The sequence below is a fragment of the Toxorhynchites rutilus genome, chromosome 3 (genome assembly GCF_029784135.1).
Source record: "Toxorhynchites rutilus septentrionalis strain SRP chromosome 3, ASM2978413v1, whole genome shotgun sequence".
Taxonomy (NCBI): domain Eukaryota; kingdom Metazoa; phylum Arthropoda; class Insecta; order Diptera; family Culicidae; genus Toxorhynchites; species Toxorhynchites rutilus.
The window spans coordinates 223,271,638-223,289,713 of record NC_073746.1 but is presented as its reverse complement, the minus strand read 5'-3'; the positions used below and the strand labels follow the sequence as shown (position 1 = coordinate 223,289,713).

Sequence of the window (18,076 nt, the reverse complement as noted above, 5' to 3'; positions counted from 1 at the left end):
GTTATATCTATGGTATAACCGCAAGGGTGACGTAGGACTATCGTTGATTTAGAGATCATTTGTTTGAAGTTGAATCTAAATCCATTCTGAATGAATGAATAAATGAGTATTTGGGGGACTTCGAAAACGAGAGCGTTACGTTGGAGGCACAAGGTTTTATGCATCCAATATAGGATACGAAAAACCTTGTTCTGAAGAATAATCTTCAGAAGCTAACCTACTAACTGTACTTGATTGACAAATCACAAACCCAAATGCATTATATGGATATTTTATGGATAAAAAACATTAAAATAAACTCTTTCGCTTGAATGTAATTTTCAATTCCAAGGGGAACTGGCAGATTATTTTCCAGCAACGATTAGATATTTCCACATTTTCCTCGATACTGGAAGCCCACCAGTGGTTAATACTAACTCGATAACCACCTGTTAATAGTACTTGATTGAAAAATATTTGGTCACAGTGTTACATGGATAGAAAACATTCAAATAAACTCTTTCACATGAATGTATTTTTGAATTCCCAGGGGAACTGGCAGATTATTTTCCAGCAATGATTAGATCTTTCCGGAACTTTCTCGATGCTGAATGGCATCCAAACGGCAAGAATTCTGCGCGTGTATGTGTCGATCCTTTGCCGTCCACCTCCTCCAGCACGTTAGGCAACGATGTTGTCTTGTCGATGTCCTCACGAAAAATGAATGTGTCTCACCACCAGAATATCGCTTAAGTATGCTTTTTGTGTGTGATTGAATCGAGAGAAGGTGTGGTTTACGATGGCAATTTGGAAGGCAAACTAGAGGGGAATGAACTCTCTGAGCTCGGAACTTTCGGCGACTGAGCAATAATCGATTGCGGGCGCATACAATATTGGATACGGAAATATCCTACTGATGGGGAAAAATAATCTTCAGAAGCTATCCTGTTAATTGCGATTGATTGAAAACTCACAAAACCAAATGTATTTGGTCACAGTGTTACATTGATAGAAAACATTCAAATAAACTCTTTCACATGAATGTAATTTTAAATTCCCAGAGGAACTGGCAGATTATTTTCAGTAACGATTAGATATTTCCACATTTTCCTCGATACTGGAAGCCCACCAGTGGTTAATACTAATTTGATAACCACCTGTTAATAGCACTTGATTGAAACATATTTGGTCACAGTGTTACATGGATAGAAAACATTAAAATAAACTCTTTCACATGAATGTAATTTTAAATTCCCAGAGGAACTGGCAGATTATTTTCAGTAACGATTAGATATTTCCACATTTCCCTCGATACTGGAAGCCCACCAGTGGTTAATACTAATTTGATAACCACCTGTTAATAGCACTTGATTGAAACATATTTGGTCACAGTGTTACATGGATAGAAAACATTCAAATAAACTCTTTCACATGAATGTATTTTTGAATTCCCAGAGGAACTAGCAGATTATTTTCCAGAAATGATTAGATCTTTCCGGAACTTTCTCAATGCTGAATGGCATCCAAACGGAAAGAATTCCGCGCGTGTATGTGTGTGTAGCTTCCCGGGGAACCGTTTGTGGCATCACTCTCCTCCTGATGGATTCCCTTCTGGCCTAGGGTGCACAAACAGGCTCTTGGTGACACCGTTCATCCGCACTTTCATGATAAACGAAGAGCTTCACCACAACAGCGACAACATGCTCCAATCGCTGTTCAATTAGAACTGAGTGGATTTCCGAGCGGCGCTCGCTTATATACCGATTGGTGATTTCAATAGCCTGTTTTGAAAGCAATTTTAAGACTATTGAAACAAGTTTTTGGATCAAAAAGTAACAAGTATAGAACGCGTAGACATTTTATCTTTCGAATGAAGTGTTTATCATACCATTTCGTTCAGTTGTTTAGGAGCTATTAACGCTCAAAATCTCGGTCTCCGGCGTAACGCTTTCGTTTTCGAAACTTTGATTTTACACCCCGGTATAGAAATGAAAGACGTAGTCCTACGTCAAAAACGAATTTTCTCTCGGCAAACGTAATATATTATGAATTGCACTTATTTATTAAACGATTTTATCTAGGTTGACCCGTTTGTATGTTTGTGACTTTGTAACTTTGTCTGTAGCGCTGAACCACATTAATAGAAATTTAACCCCCTTCCTGATGACCGTTTGATCAGAAATTTGGAACACATCTTTATCTCTGGTGTCATTATAAAATTGCGTATTCCATGATCTTGAAAATCCAAGATAGCGGCCGCTACAAAATGGCGGATTATGCACATATTTTCTCAAAATCCCATCACTATGGGTGTTCCCAAAACCCCATCAATATGGGTATCGAATGGAAAGGCTTGACCAGTGGAATACAATTATTTATGGAAAATGTAAATCAAAGATGGCGACCTCTACAAAATGGTGGATTACAAACTGTCATTAAATTTACTTGTAACGAAGAACATAATCCATCACAATGTATGAATTGACCTTACATGGCATTATACAATCTTTTCACTGACAAAGCAAATATATTGGTATCAATTGATTTCGGAAATTGTTTCATTCAATCAAAAATTTAATCAATACAAACAAATGATTACTAAGCTATGGTAGTCCCACGTCAGCCTTGCGGTTATATCATAGATATAACCTACCCATTTTTTTAATTTACCGGACTATTACCAAACGCATTATGTTCCTGATAGATTGGGGAAGGACTATCTACTCTAGGATAAGATGTTGATACTGGACCACTTTGTACTCTACAGATGGAATCCGTTAAATTTATCCAATTAACGAGGAAGAGGAACCGAAGCGGCTCAAAGCCGCCGAGATGATGCAATCCGAGACAGCAGCTTACCCGTCGTAGGAAGCGGCGGTCTCTCGTGAGCAAACCTATATTTCATCGAATGCAAGGTTAGTTTGAAACACCTTTTGGAGAGATCCGATCGAGCGTCAGACGGCATACTTTAGCCTGGTGCATTACGTTTGCCCGACGGGTTTTGCTTTGAGATTTATAATCCATTGTAATTCAAAACTATTGCTAATAAGATAAAATGCAGTACTTTTCCTTTTGTTCGAACATGAATTCATGGTAAACAGATATTTCGAGTTTAAGATGTGATTATGGTCCCGTGGTAGCCAATGGTGATCCAAAACTAATTAAATCGACTCTGAATTGATTATTCTGTTTGTGGAAATTGATAATATTAGTGAGACAATCTTTTCCGCATCTTTATTCACTTTTGTACGATTCTACCATTCCACGCTCAAACGAGACATACTTAATTTGTACATTATCTTTCCGTCAAGCATGCTTACTTTAAAAATGCATAAATTCACCATAATTGCAATTTACGAATGTCAATTATGCGAGGAAAACATCAGACTGGTTTCAATTCGGTATGAAAATTCATCTTTTTTTTCTTGTCAACTGTACAATGACGACGACAACTCAGTCTCATTCTCTATAGAATAAAATGAGCCAATCTCAAGAAAACAGTATAGTTCGATTGCTGCAATTGGACTCTTGTTGTTCCGACAAGGGCCGTTCCGTTCGTTCCTAATGATCAGGTAAACAGGGTAGATAAATAGAAAATTAATTATAGTTGAGTGCTGTTGGAATAATAGGAAGATAACTTTTCATTTGCGAACCGAAAGTAGGGCGATGGAATCAGACAAAAAAGAATGTATTCATTATTCCTTAGTTTCCATTTGAAGGGCGCGAGAGAGAAGCGAAGGAAAAATCCACGCTGGCGAAAATCAATGTCAGGCGCCGGGGAAACCGGTTGGACGTTTGCATATTCCCAGCGTTCGGTATTCGCTAGAGGCCTCTTCGAACGGACGATGTTTTGCAGAATAGACATATTTTAGAAAACCGCTCCGATGACAGCCGCATCTGTTTTGAAGAGATGCGTGGACAAATAAAATTATGTGGAACATGGGAATCGCCATATTGGCGATTTACAATAAAAATCATATCCAATTGTGTTCATGCTTCAAACTAGAAACAGTGATCTAACACTGCCAGTGGAGAGACTCGGTTGATCAATAGAAACAAGAAAGAGGATATCCGAGAGAAATTTCCTCGTCGGTCGCTAGCCCTGAAAAGGAGGAGCGTGAAAATTCGATAGTTCTCACTATGTAAAACCGATAATGGGAACCCAAAACTAATAGGAAAACCCGCCAAGTTCTTCCGATTGGCCAAAGGGCTTCAATGAATACTCTGTCAAAAACGGAACCTGTGGTAAATGGAGCGGCCCCATGGTATGAATGGTCTTGCTGATAAACTCAGGCACAGTGAACTTCGTACTTGTCCAACTATTTGTGGTGATCGACTGGATATCAATAAAAAAAATGAACGAACACAGAGCGAAAATAATGAGCGGAAGTAGAACAATAAGTGCATTAGTTAAACGTTTCAAAGTTGTTTACTACCCTGGATGGTTCTGAAGTTTAACACCTCCAGAACCACAGCGTAGAGCATTGAAAACGAAGCGATTCAACAACTGACCCACGTATTCCATGTATTTTGACCATTGATGATTAAATGATAGGTGCCAATTCATCTACTAGTTGCGCGTTTTTCAGCCGGAATGATCCGCACAGTTTCAATCGACAATTCGTGACCAATAAGAAATTTAAAAGAAAAGAGGTAGTATTTTGGCTGAAAATTATTTAAAAAAAACAAAATAGATTAGAATTAAATCGGGTTTGCAAAAAAATATACCGTTCTGAATCATATTTCAGACGCTTAAGGCATATGATGCAGAAAACAGGTTCAAACTTTATGCACAGGTATTATTTGGTTGATATTTTTAATAAATTAGTTCAATATGCTTTTGAGCTTTCTACTTTGGTACCTATTTGATTGAAAACATAAAAAATCATCGAATAAAATGCTTTTCAAATGAAGCGAATAAAAATCAAACTTCGGACACTAAATCAAATTTCCGAAAAAAAATGTCCGAAATATGATTCAGGACGGTATGCTGATTAAAAACTCTTGTGTTTGGGAAAAATATCTGTAAGTTTTCGAAAAATCAACGCATATTGATGGGATTTACATCATTTTGAAGCTACAACTTTCAGGTATTAGAATATTTTACGTACATATTTTTATCATGGTGTGTGTAGGTGTAGTGAGTAACAATATCGAGAAGAAATGAAAAATTGTTTTTTTCTGTTTTTTTTCAAAGATTTTCTGGACTAACACAATTGTTTGCTAACCAACTCAACAGCAAATCCAATTAACCTTATCAACCAGCTATCATTTCGTTCCTGGAACGTTCCTTACGAATTCGAAAGTTACGAATCGTTCATTCAGAGAGTCGCTTAGGATTTTGTACTTCTTGTACTAATTGCGATTAAATGCTTCTCTAATTTACTCCAAACTTTGAAAAATCGACTAGAAAAAACGGCTGAACGTATCAATACGAAACGTTCACAGATGTTTAGGGAATACACTAGGCTGAAAATTTGCCTGCAAACATTAAAGGTTACTGCGATATTTGCACAATGCAGTGCTCATTTTGTAAAGCACTATAAGAATCCTGTTATTGGCACTTTTATGAAATAGATGCAAAATATTTTAACAATTTTTTTTTCGTCAAAGTAACTAATTATCCAAATGAAAAATTTTTTGGAGTTTTCAAAACTGCCTTTCGATTTGCGGTGCGAGGTTTGTTTTCTGAATAATTCATCATCAAAGACGAGGTAAGTTTTCATTCAAACTGAAATATATCTGTATGAGAAGATCCTACATGAACGTTCTAGGAACCAAATGAAAGCTGGTTAATGAGGGTAATTGAATTTGCTGTTGAGTTGGTTGGAAAAAAATGTGTTAATCCAGAATATTCTTGAAAAAAATAAAGAAAAATCAATTGTTCTTTTCTTCCCGATATGGTTGCCCACCACACCTACACACACCATGATAAAAATATGTACGTAAAACATTCTAACACCTACAAGTTGTAGCTTTAAAATGATACACATCCCATCGATATGCGTTGATTTTTCACGAAGTAACAATCTGTCAAAAATCACTTAAAATTTCCGATTTTGCACTCTGTTCCCCTTATTTTTTTTGTCAAGTCTATTTCTTTCTTGGGGGTCTTCGTAGCCTAATTGGTTGTGTGTCCGCTACTAAGCGAACGATCATGAGCGCATAACTTATAACACTCTGTTTCTTATAACACATATTTGATACGGTAGGTCTAATTTTCATCCATTACCATTTTCGTTTCACAGAAATGGAAAACCAAGCCCAAAGTCTTCTACATCAAATTGCGTGGCAAGTATAATGTTATAATGAAACTCATTGCACAATACACAATGCATTGCGTTTTGGCTAGGCAATAGCAAAGACTGTGTCGGTGTTACTCATGATAGGGTCTCGCAAATCAATGTAATCTTCCTGACGCGTCTTATGTTGATTGTTGTGAGAATCGCGGTCGTTCGCTCACTACCTTCGCGTAAATTTCTATCATGAATTGGCGCATCTCACGACATCGTAGAATAACGTTAACTTGACCGCGTCGAATCATCATACGATACACATACTAATCCATCATATCAATCCTATCTAATGATATGAATCAAGTATCTGTGGTGAGATCTTGTTGTTTAGTATTTCAACTAAGTATTAATAACAAGGCGGAAGTAATATTACGTTCAGACGGGGAACGTTAGGAACGTTGGCGCCATTGAAGAAGATGGAGAGCGTCGTATGAACGGTGAGTGTCGGTCTTCACGGTGTATACGTTTACGAGTTAGTGAAGGATCAGAGATGATAATGGATTTTCAGGTAGAATGAGCACTTTTCAAATAGAAATTATGATTTAAAATTAACTTCTCCTCATCAAATTAGTCTTCAATGTGATGAAAACTTTTTTTCCTTCATGTGGTAAAATAAAATTTAGTGGGAATATCGGATAGTTTATAGAAAATAGGTTAAATTAGGTTAAGAAAAACGTGCTTCAAGTAAATAAATAACGCCCAGTAAACATTTTGATTAAAATTTTAGCAGTTTAAAACTGCCTTCGGGCCGGCTAATCTGATAGAAAGTAGTATGCCTTTGTTAAAAACTATTTTCGTATCCAAATGTCGGCCATTTTTTTTTAAATTTTTAGAAAAAAATATAACTCAAAACCTATGATACCTACAAAATTCTGGACAATGGGTTAAATGTAGGAAATTGTTTAAAATTTCATGAAAAAAATTTAAAGAAAATTTCACTGAAAAAAAAATGTTTAATAGATTCATTTTTCTCATAAATTTATTTTTTTTAAATTCTTGAAAAAATATATATGTGAATAGCCCTTACAATTTCCAACAAGTCGTCCATACATCAGAAGATGGGCACTTTTACAGGGAAGGAGTATTTCTAACAACAACTTTTTGTTTTCTTTGAAAAAAATACAACTAGTCTTATTTTTGTTTAAAGTGCAGATAGCGATATAGTGTATTCTACAATGTTTTATATCTCATTAAAATATGAACTTTTGTCGCAGACGTCAACTTTTTATCTTTTATATTTTTTGGAATGAATGAAGATTCCTGAAAAAAATATACTTTACTTGTAACATTTTTGTGTGTAAATTCTCGCGTTTGACATGTTTCTAAATAGAAAAAAGTTTTCAGAACATGTAAATCACGATTAGGGATTGCAATACCGTGCCAAAATTTCAATAACCGGTTATTCGGTAATGAAAATTACTTTACCGGTAAAACCGGTTATTACCGATAAAAATAATATTTGAAATAAACCATTTCCTTGAAGATACGGCTTTTATTAATAATATTAGATTGGGGAAAAAGTTATCCATTATTTGATCGATAACTGGGTTTCGTGATCAACCTCTCGCGTAATATCGATCATACAATTTCAGGTATAGGCTCGTTGTAAAGATGGCATTTCACACTAAAAAAATCTTTTGTTGTTTTTTGTTTGTTCCTTGTGAGTTACAGGGTGTTAACAATGGAGGTCAACAAAGAGAAAATTCGGTACATTTTACACTTTTGCTTTTATGAATACGAAAATACAAGGCAGGACGTTGAAATTGCGATTGGTGTGTATGGTGTCGATACTGCAACAGTAAAATAGGTTCAACTTAATTTATTTTTAAATTTTTTAAATTTATTTTATTTTCTAAATTTTTGACGTGGGACTACGTCTAACCGGAGTATATGGAGGGTAAAACGAAAACCTAAACACAGAACATGCAGGAAAAAATGAAAGATTCCAAATGCTTATAACTCGAGCATTTCTTACTGGATCGGAAAGATGTTTACATCAATTGATACGGAATATTTCTACGCTTCTATCGCAATTAATAAAATGTTATTTTTCATTAGATAAACAATTGAAAAACTGTGAAATGTAAAGCGTTATCTTTGCAAATACATGAAAGTCGGGGGTATTTTTGTTCCTACTGAAATGTGTTTCCCTAACACAGACTTCAAATCCATGGAGCGTGCGGAAATTGGCATTGCAAATACATGCAAGTCGGAGTCATTTTTATTCCGACTGAAATGTGTTTCCCTAACACAGACTTCGAATCCATGGAGCGTGGGGAAGTTGGTATTGCAAATACATGCAAGTCGGGGGCATTTTTGTTCCGGCTGAAATGTGTTTCCCCAACACAAACTTCAGAACCAAGGTGTCTGGGGAAATTGGCATTGCAAATTCATGCAGGTCGGGTATATTTTTCTTCCGACTGAAATGTGTTTCTCTAACACAGACTTCAAATCCAAGGAGCGTGGGGAAATACCATCGCAAATACATGCGATTTGGGGGCATTTTTATTCCAGCTGAGATGTGTTTACCTATTACAGATTTCTAAACGTGTCTGGAGAAGTCGGAATTGCAAATACATGCAAATCGGGGGCATTTCTAACACAGACTTCAAAACCAAGATGTCATCATACCAAACGTAAAAAGACTGTCATTAAATTTACTTGTAACGAATCTCTACTGTCAACAAATGAACCGTTTTGAAGCTAGCGATTAACCAGAAACATTAAAAACTAATAGGTTTTGTGTTCCATCAGGACAATGCAAGGCCACAGATTTCCGAGAGCTTGATTGGGATGTTTTTATGCATCCACCATATAGTCCGTACGCGGCACCAACCGATTACTCCCTTTTTTTCGCATTGCAAAATTTCCAGAGTGATAAGAAATTGGGATGAAGAGAAGATTGTAAAAATATATTGCTAGAGTTTAACGCCTATAAGGACCATGACCTTTATGATAAAAACATTATGAAGCTACCTTCAGAATGGCAACAAATTTTGCAACAAAACGGTACATATTTGACACAAATCGGACAATCCGAAGCATATTGAAAATAGTTTTGAATTTCACCCAAAAATAATGGATTACTTTTTCCCCAACCTAATGATTAGTTCACAAATGTTTTTGTTTTCGTATGTTTTTGCTACTTAGTTTGTTGGTTAAAGTAATACTTAGAGACACAAATAATGTTAACTTTGTCGTTTTCTGATCTTAATCGGATCTCATGAACGAAATTTCCAGAAGAGAAAAACGCACGTTCATAATTCACTGATGTTGGGTGTACAGTACGAAAAGCACCGAATACCATCGAATATCATTGTCATGTATTTCTCTGATGCCCTCTGTAAATACCTTTTATTGCTGCAATCGTCGTTTAACTTTTCTCTAGATGCTGATGGTTCTGCATCGTCCAGTGGATTTTTCCCTCCTGTTGTCCAGCTACTGAAGTCTGTAGTCACCAACGATTTCAAATGCATGCTTGTTTAATACAGTCCGTGACGTTTGATAGAAGACGCCGAAGTCATCATTCATCGTCTTCAGATCAAGCAGCTCTGAAGCTGAAGTTCGGAGATTCTAGAACCGGGGTAACACTACAACACTGTGTTATTTCGATCTTATTTTGATTCTCAAGTAATATTTATATAAAATTATTCATGGTGTAATGAATAATAAACTACCGAAATTATCGGTTATCAATTGTAAAATAACCGGTAATTCGGTAATGAAAAATGACCCGGTTTTACCGGTAAAACCGGTAACGGTTGGGGGGTGGGGGACTGCCATACAAATGAAACACAAATTTCATTATGCATTACTCGAGAATCAATCAAGCAAATGAAACCAAATTTGGCATGTAGAAGTTTTAGGGTGCAATAAATGTTTTTACGTTGGTTAGATACTACTCCCCCTTTCTTGAAGGGGGGGGGGGGGGAGGCTGCGCCATACAAATGAAACACAAATTCCTGCATTACACGAGAATTAATCAAACAAATGAAACCAAATTTGGCATGTGGAGATTTTAGGGTGCAATAACTGTTTTTACGGTAGTTAGACACTTCACCCCCCTCTCTACAACAAATGAAAGACAAATTTCTACATAACTCGAAAACTAATCAAGCTAATGGAGCCAAATTTGGCATGTGGAGATTTTAGGGTGCAATAACTGTTTTTACGGTATGGGAAGGTTAAAACGTCACGGGGTCACGAAACGTTTCTATGGTGAATAGACACTACTCCCCTCTCTCTGAGGGAGGGGGGCTGGCATACAAATGAAGCATACATTTCTGCATTATTCAAGAACTAATCAAGCAAACGGAACCAAATTTGGCATGTGGCAGTTTTAGGGGGCAAGAAACAGTTTTAAGGTGGTTCAACACTTTTCCCACCTTTCAATAAGGGGTCTACCATAGAAATGAAACACAAATTTCTGTATAACTCGAGAGCTAACCAAGCAAATGGAACCAAATTTGGCAAATGAAGGTTTTAGGGAGCAATAAATATTTTTATGATGGTTTGACACTAATTTTCCTTCTCTGAAGAGGAGAAGGGGGAGGATGCTGAATAACTCGAGAACTAATCAAACAAATGGAATCAAACTTAGCATGTAGAGGTTTGAGGGATCGATAAACGTTTCTATGATAGTTCGACACTTCTCCCCCCTCTCTAAAGGGGGGGCTCCCTTACAAATGAAACACAAACTTCTGCAAAACTCGAGAACTAATCAAGCAAATGGAGCCAAATTTGGGATGTGAGGGTTTTTGGGTACGAGAAATCTTTCTATGATGGTATGACAACCTTTCCTCCTCTAGAAAGGAGAGAAGGTCCCATAAAAATAATGCACAATTGAAAATTTTCGGAAAACTCTGAAGGAAAATGGGAAAATTCGAAAAATTTAATTCGTATATGTTCTGCAATTATAGTCTTATAGTCCTATATAGTCTTCTATCTATTGAAATAAAAATGGATCGCCGAATGTGTTGATAAGAACAAAACTCGAGAAAGGAGTTGTTCGATTTAGGGCTGTCTTCATTCTATCATATTTTCTGTATCAAACATTTATTCCGTGTAACGGAGAAATATATTATTTGCAAGTGGATGAAAAATCTTGCACGAGAATTGTGTCTGAAAATAATCTGATATTATAATGTCGAGTTTTGGTAGAAGTACTGAAATTTTATAGTAAAAAATAATCTTGAAGGGTAGATTAGAAGATCAATCAATGAACAATTCTGCGATTGGACCCATGAACGTGCGCTTAGTAGGAAAACGGGGATGTGATAACGAAAAATAAATTTTGGGCGGGATGAAGTTTGCCGGGTCAGTTAGTCAGTACATAAAAATGTTACGAGTTTAACAATAATAGTAATGTTTCAAACAATACATGAAAAAGTTGTTGCCAGAAAAACTGTTTCCAAGCAAAGGTGCTCATCTTCTTGGGTGGCTTGTTGGAAATTGTAAGGTCTATTTTTATCAATTTTTTCAGAATTTTAGAAATACATGTTTTTGAGAAAAAATAATTTTTATTTTGAAAATATTTTTATTTGTTTGCTTTATTGAATGAAAACCTAAAAAAAATCCTACATTTTATTTTTAAGCAACATTTTATAGAACATATAGTTTTTAAATTCAGATATTTAGAAAAAAATATTGAAAAAAAAACGAAATTTCTAAAAAAGTCTCACAAAAAATCTATCGGACCTACAAAATTTTAGTCAAAGAATGAAATATATGAAATTATTTATGTTTGAATTGAAAAATATCAAACGAATTTTTGGAAAAAAATTCGTTGAAAAAATCAGTTTTTCTTGAAAACGTGTTTTTTGTAAAATTCTGAAAAAATAGTAATCGTACGATAGACACTTTTACAGGAAAAAAGTTTTTGAACAACTTTTTCATGTTTTTCTTTCAAAAATTACAAAAAAAAGTTTAATTCGTAACATTTTCATGCATAAATTATCGTAATTTACACACTCTGCTAACTTTTTTTTCTATTTAATAACATGTCAAGAACGCTAGAATTTACACACAAAAATGATACGAGTAAAACATTATTTTTTCAGGAGTCTCTATACAAAAATGCCTTATATTCGAGTAACTAAAAAAGATAGAAAGTTGACGTCTTCGAGTTCATATTTTAATAAGATCTAAAACTTTGTCGAAGACACTATATCGGTGTATTGACTACGAACAAAATTAGGATCAGTTGTAATTGTTTCAAAGAAAACATGAAAAAGTTGTTGTTAGAAAAACTTTTCCTCTGTAAAAGTGCCCATCTTTCGATGTATGGAAGACTTGTTGGAAATTGTAAGTGCTTTTCATATAAGTTTTTATAAAATAAAACAAATACTTTTTAAGAAAAATGAATTTTGGTTTTTCAAATTATTTTTATCGGGGAAATTAAAAAAAAAAAGTTTTTTATGAACATTTAAACAATTTCCTACATTTCATAATTTGACCAGAATGTTGTAGGTATCATAGTTTTTGAGTTATGTTTTTTTGTGAAAAATCTAGAAAATGTTTTTGTCCCGTTTCGAATAATAGTCTAATTTTTTCTTGAATATTTGTTGTTGTTGCTCACCCATAACGTTTCACTGCTATCTGAGATGGTGCTGCCAACGGCCGGTCGATGAAATTCGTCAGATCCCATTATCTTAAAAAAATATTCCGATAGCTTGCCTTCGAATTTCAATAGTATTGAAAAGAGATCGGCATGGTGGTGTAAGAATTCACGTTTGGGTCACTGTATGTGGAAGTTATAACATTTGAATAAAACAATTGAATGTAATGAAAAATGTTATCTCATATCTTATCAATTGTTCCAATCGTGTTGCTATCGATGATAAAGTTGTGAAGAATTATCACACGTGTAGAAAAACTTGTTGTTTCTAAAGAAACGCAAAAAAACGCAGCACTTCCGAATCAAAACACAGCCAAAGCCTACACAAAAAACGCGAGTAGTATATCAGTCTTAGTTCAGATCTATTTATGTTATTAGCACACACGTAATTGGTGATGACAAAAAGCTAATTAACTTTGAAAGTGATCAGATTGATTCCTTTTGTAGATGCAAGACATCAAAGCGGCACCGAAAAGTGAAAGGTATGATCCTGACAAAAATTTAACAGAAACGTAATTCGATAGAAAAGAAAGAACAAAGTGAAACAATTTCATGTCAGTTGTATAAACTTAAATCCCGGAATTATATCACTTCGCAGAAATAAATACCACGTTCCTGTCGATGAGACGGTTTCGTTCCTGTACGCGCACAGTTTCATTATTTCAGCTCGGATACCGAAACAAAAAGCGACGTCATTTATTATTTTGGTGCGCTTGGTGCTTGCGAACATTTTCAGCGCATAACTGAAAACTGTAATTGGACAATCATAGCCCAAGTCAACTCAATTATGGTTTTTTTTTCTTTGTCGTTTGTTATGTCGAATTTGTGAATTTAATATGATCAATGTCTGTTCAGTATACAATGCGTGGAAGGTATAATATTATTATGGAGAAAAAAAAGTTAAATGTTATTTGTTAGAAATAAACAAAATATCTGAATGGATGACATTATTAATTCACTCCTACACAAAAACTGACGCATGCAGGGAAAACAGTTAAGGGGGGGTGAAAGGTGGTTGACATCTGTGACACTCACCGTAACTCGGCACGTACAAATTTAAATATAAACAGTCTTCGCTCTCAACTTTTAAATATGGAAGCAGTCTTTTCAGCTGATCGTATCTGCCTTTCGAGTAGTTATTATTTACATTATTCAAGGTGGGCAGATTCTGTGGACAGACAGGAGACAGCTTGATTGCCATCTTGAGTCCAGTCCATGGGATGGGTGCACTCGGCGGCATAAACCGTCTTGAACCGACCGGTGCCTCTGCATATGGGATCCCCAGATATTGGTCGACACTTTTCAGTCCGGACTGGGGATGCATTATCCGAACGATGCCTTTGAGGCGACCCTGCTTCACTGCTACCTCCCTCGTGTAGGGTGTGCCATCCCTTGGATCAAAGCTCGGGCTTTGTGGACGTTGTTGGCTTTGCTGTTTGCGATAAGTTTGGCCACCATACTGTTGCTGGTTCTGCATTCGGTGTTGATAGTCGCCAAACGGTCCGTCGTTTGACATGGGCGAAACAATTTCGCTTCCATCGTGTGCCAACAGTGCTGCTATAGACTTTTTCAAATATCCATCGCTATCACTCAATAAATCTTCATAGCTCATCAAATTTTCGTCACTATCGGTCCTGGTTTCCACTTGTGGATATGCTAAACTGAAGCACAACACCAGGTTAACTAGCACAACGAACAATTTCATTTTGTAACGCTACTGGATACGACCGTATTACACCGAAACAGCACTGATGTCGTAAACAAGCATTTCGACGCAGTAAATTGTTTAGTGCTTTCATTAAACTCTTCTCGGTGGCACAAGAATGCATTTCACACTGCCGGGCAGAATCTGAGCCCAGAGACTTGGCTTTTCCTCTTCAGCTTCACTTTAATCGTTCCGCCGCCGTCTTCTTCTTTTTTCACATTGCAGTAAACTGAGAAATTGGAAGCATACACATTTATTATTATGTTTTGTCGAGAGTTTGGATGCTGCTCCCGTTTGCGCCTGGGACCGTCGCACAGTGTTCATTTTGGAAACGTGGAGAAACCTTCGACAAATGTAATTATGCTACATATTACATGAGAGGATGGAACCGATCTTCGCCCTTAAGTGCAACCTCATGAATTCTGCAATTAAAACACATAATTTTGAATGGAGAGAATAATTGCATAAAATAACGAGTGTTGTCCCACTAATAACTGTAGGCCGGAAAAAGAACAAGATTCGCTCGGGTATTCGGTGACAATGGTGTTGGCAGTTTTGAAGTGCAGTTTGTAATTGCATATGGGGAAACTGCAATGACCACTTTCGCTGATGAGAATTTTTGGAGCAATTTCATCTCGAATTATCTTGGACAAAAATATTTACTTCTAATTCCGTTCCACTAAATGATAGATTTTAATGTAATAATATTGAATATTCGATCGAGATACATCATGGAATATGGATGAAAGAAAGAAATTTCGTATTTCGTAAACCTATGTTCAGAGAGCAAAGAAGGTGGCTGGTTTTGGAAAATTTCAAAGCACAAGTTGTATCGCATCTTAACGGGAAGCAAAATCCGGAGACAAAGGAACGCTTAAAGGAGCGAGTGATCAAGCAGTCACTTCAGCAAGGCGGCGGAGCAATCAACAACGTTCAAGTAAACGTGAGCAAGAAATATGCTGATGCAGTTTCAACTTCAGATGTGCAGAATATTATGAGATCGGTTTTGATAATGGCTTGATATTGTGTTCGAACCGGAAAAATGTAATCTTCTATCACTGAGTCATTGGAAAATGTTTTTACAATATTCCAATAAAGGATTATAGGTAATGTTGAGGGTCCTGACTTACTTTTTTGAGAGGCTGTTTTGATGGATTCAAGAAATCGCATCTTTAAAATCAAAGATAAAACTTTTACCCGTTTCAACATTGAATCAAATGAGTTACGATGATGTAAACAGAAATGGGGATGTCCGAAAATCCGGAATTACAAACAAATTGACGTTTTTTTTAGTTTTTGAATTATTTGTAAATTAACATATTCCCAGTCTTCGTTCAATGTTTCTATGCCACTAGACTATGGCTTTAGGTAAAAAAAATTACAGGTTCTGTAAGCATCGTGAAATTGTATATACGAAATATTTTCACTAAAATCTAATGCAAATTCATCAAGTTTTTTTTTATCATGGGAAAATCATATCGATTTTTATTAGATCTCAAATTATATTCGGATTCCCTTCAAATCGCTTGATATCAAAACTTTATATTGAATACAACGTCTATTTTTGATACATATCTGCTTTTTAACTTGCCTGCAGCTCAGTGAACGCACGCCCAGTTAGAGAACCATCTAGCTAAAGTGCATCCGTGCATTAGCGAACGACTACCATACATATAAATCCTACACCAATCTCCGAAGGAGATTCTATTTTTTTGAGGGTTAGAATGAATAAAAAAAAACATTTTGGTTAATCAAAATCAATTTTCTTAAAATAAAATTGTTTTACAGGATCCAGTTTTTGATCAGAAGAATTCATTGATTTTTAAATTTTCAGTATTGTTATTGGTGAACTGCAACAAAGCGGCATAAAAAATCAGTTCTGACTCATCTGAGAATAAAAATGGAAGCACCAGGTTCCGAAAAAGGAAACATAATTGTCGTATCATGGGTTGTAATAGATAACCATTATGAAGCATAAACATGTGCAGAAGAAGAAATAGATTGTCGAAATTTGAAAAATGATTGGATAGTATAAATGTCGGAATTACGTGTTTATTTGGGTTTTCGTGTACCTAGTAAACCAACCAAAACCAAAAGCTATGTCAGTAAAATATCGACTGCTGCCAGCAGAAAAAATTTGAAGCGAAAAAAAGTGTATTGCTCTCCTTAACTCTCTTAACTCTCTACCCAGAAAGGGGCATCTGAGATTGTTACGGTTGCTGAATGTCATGCATGCCATACGTGAACGCGTTCTGCGCAATTCTCTTTGCAAACAAAGGCATCTAGCATATGCATCTAGGCATCTAGCAAATGACCGTTTTCAAACGCAAAACGCAAACGTGTTTTGCCTAAATATGTACAGTAGAGTGCCAATCAAAATGGCCATCTCGAATTTTCAAAAATGTTGATTCTCACGAAAAACTACCCTATGCAAAAAAATCAGCTCAACCGGACTTCATTTACTAGTGTTTTTTTTGTCAAAAATCGACACTCCGGAACGTCAACGTAAACGATAATGAGTAGTGTTGTAAGAATTCTGCCGATTATGTTATAATTGAAATGTAGTTCTCATGTGAAATGATAGTGAATCCAAGGGATTACTCTAAAGAAGCAATTGTGGCATTAATTTGATAGTTATATCATCAGTGCATTAAGCATTTCAAGATATTAAAACAAAGTGTCCGAAATATGATGTAGTCCGAAATATGATTCAGAAAGGTATAGGCGATGTGTGAGCCATTTATTGACGTCCTGACAGAAATAAAAATGATTGGAGCGCGAAAAAAAAACTCCTAAAATGGTTAAAAACAACGGCTACCTCGCATCCTTTTTCTGACAAAAAAAACTTCACAATCGAAAAAAAAATTCAATCTTTAAAATAATCGTGTATATTCCAGGAACCCCTGTGTAACTAGGGCCCATTAACCCGAGTCATTTTGTCACATTTCCGTTTAGTGAATTAGTTTCACTGTATACGATTATTATGTAGAAAAATGCTGTGATAATTATCGTCTCTTTTGTATTCTGGTGATTTCAAGCAACGATTTGAGTAGTAATCAACCAATAGCTACTGAACACAGAACACCTACTCCATGACAAGACGATTTGATTTTGTGCCCAATGGAGCTTCTAGGCTTACTTATTTTTTACGTTCGGAATTCTTGAATAAATTCGCTTACCATTCCCAGTAAGAGACCAATGCAAAAACGATATTTCGTAAGAGATTTTTTATATCGACACTGTCACTTCATGCAAATTTTTTCACATCCATCAGGAATCGATTGAAGCAGAAAATTCGATTTTTGATTTTCTTCAAGTAGACAACCTCAATGAAAAAGGTTTTTTGTTGCTCCAAATATTTATTGGGAATCAAAAATTAATTATCATAAATGGCAAACAAACATACAAAAAGCTCGAGTGAAGCTAGCTTTATTCCAAGTTATTGTGGGTCCTGGAAGAAGATTTATACTTTTTTCGACC

General features: G+C 35.7%; 1 protein-coding gene across 9 annotated transcripts in view; it reads right to left on the bottom strand.

Moving 5' to 3' along the window:
• The window catches only part of LOC129778493 (uncharacterized), a 74,077-nt gene that overhangs the window by 21,517 nt on the left and 34,484 nt on the right, over window positions 1-18,076 (bottom strand). For all 9 annotated transcript variants that reach the window (XM_055785409.1, XM_055785408.1, XM_055785410.1 and 6 more), the window contains one exon: window positions 13,927-14,825. In XM_055785409.1, coding sequence (XP_055641384.1) covers window positions 13,927-14,596 — 670 coding nt within the window. In that variant the 5' untranslated portion in view covers window positions 14,597-14,825. The remainder of the gene's footprint in view (window positions 1-13,926; window positions 14,826-18,076) is intronic.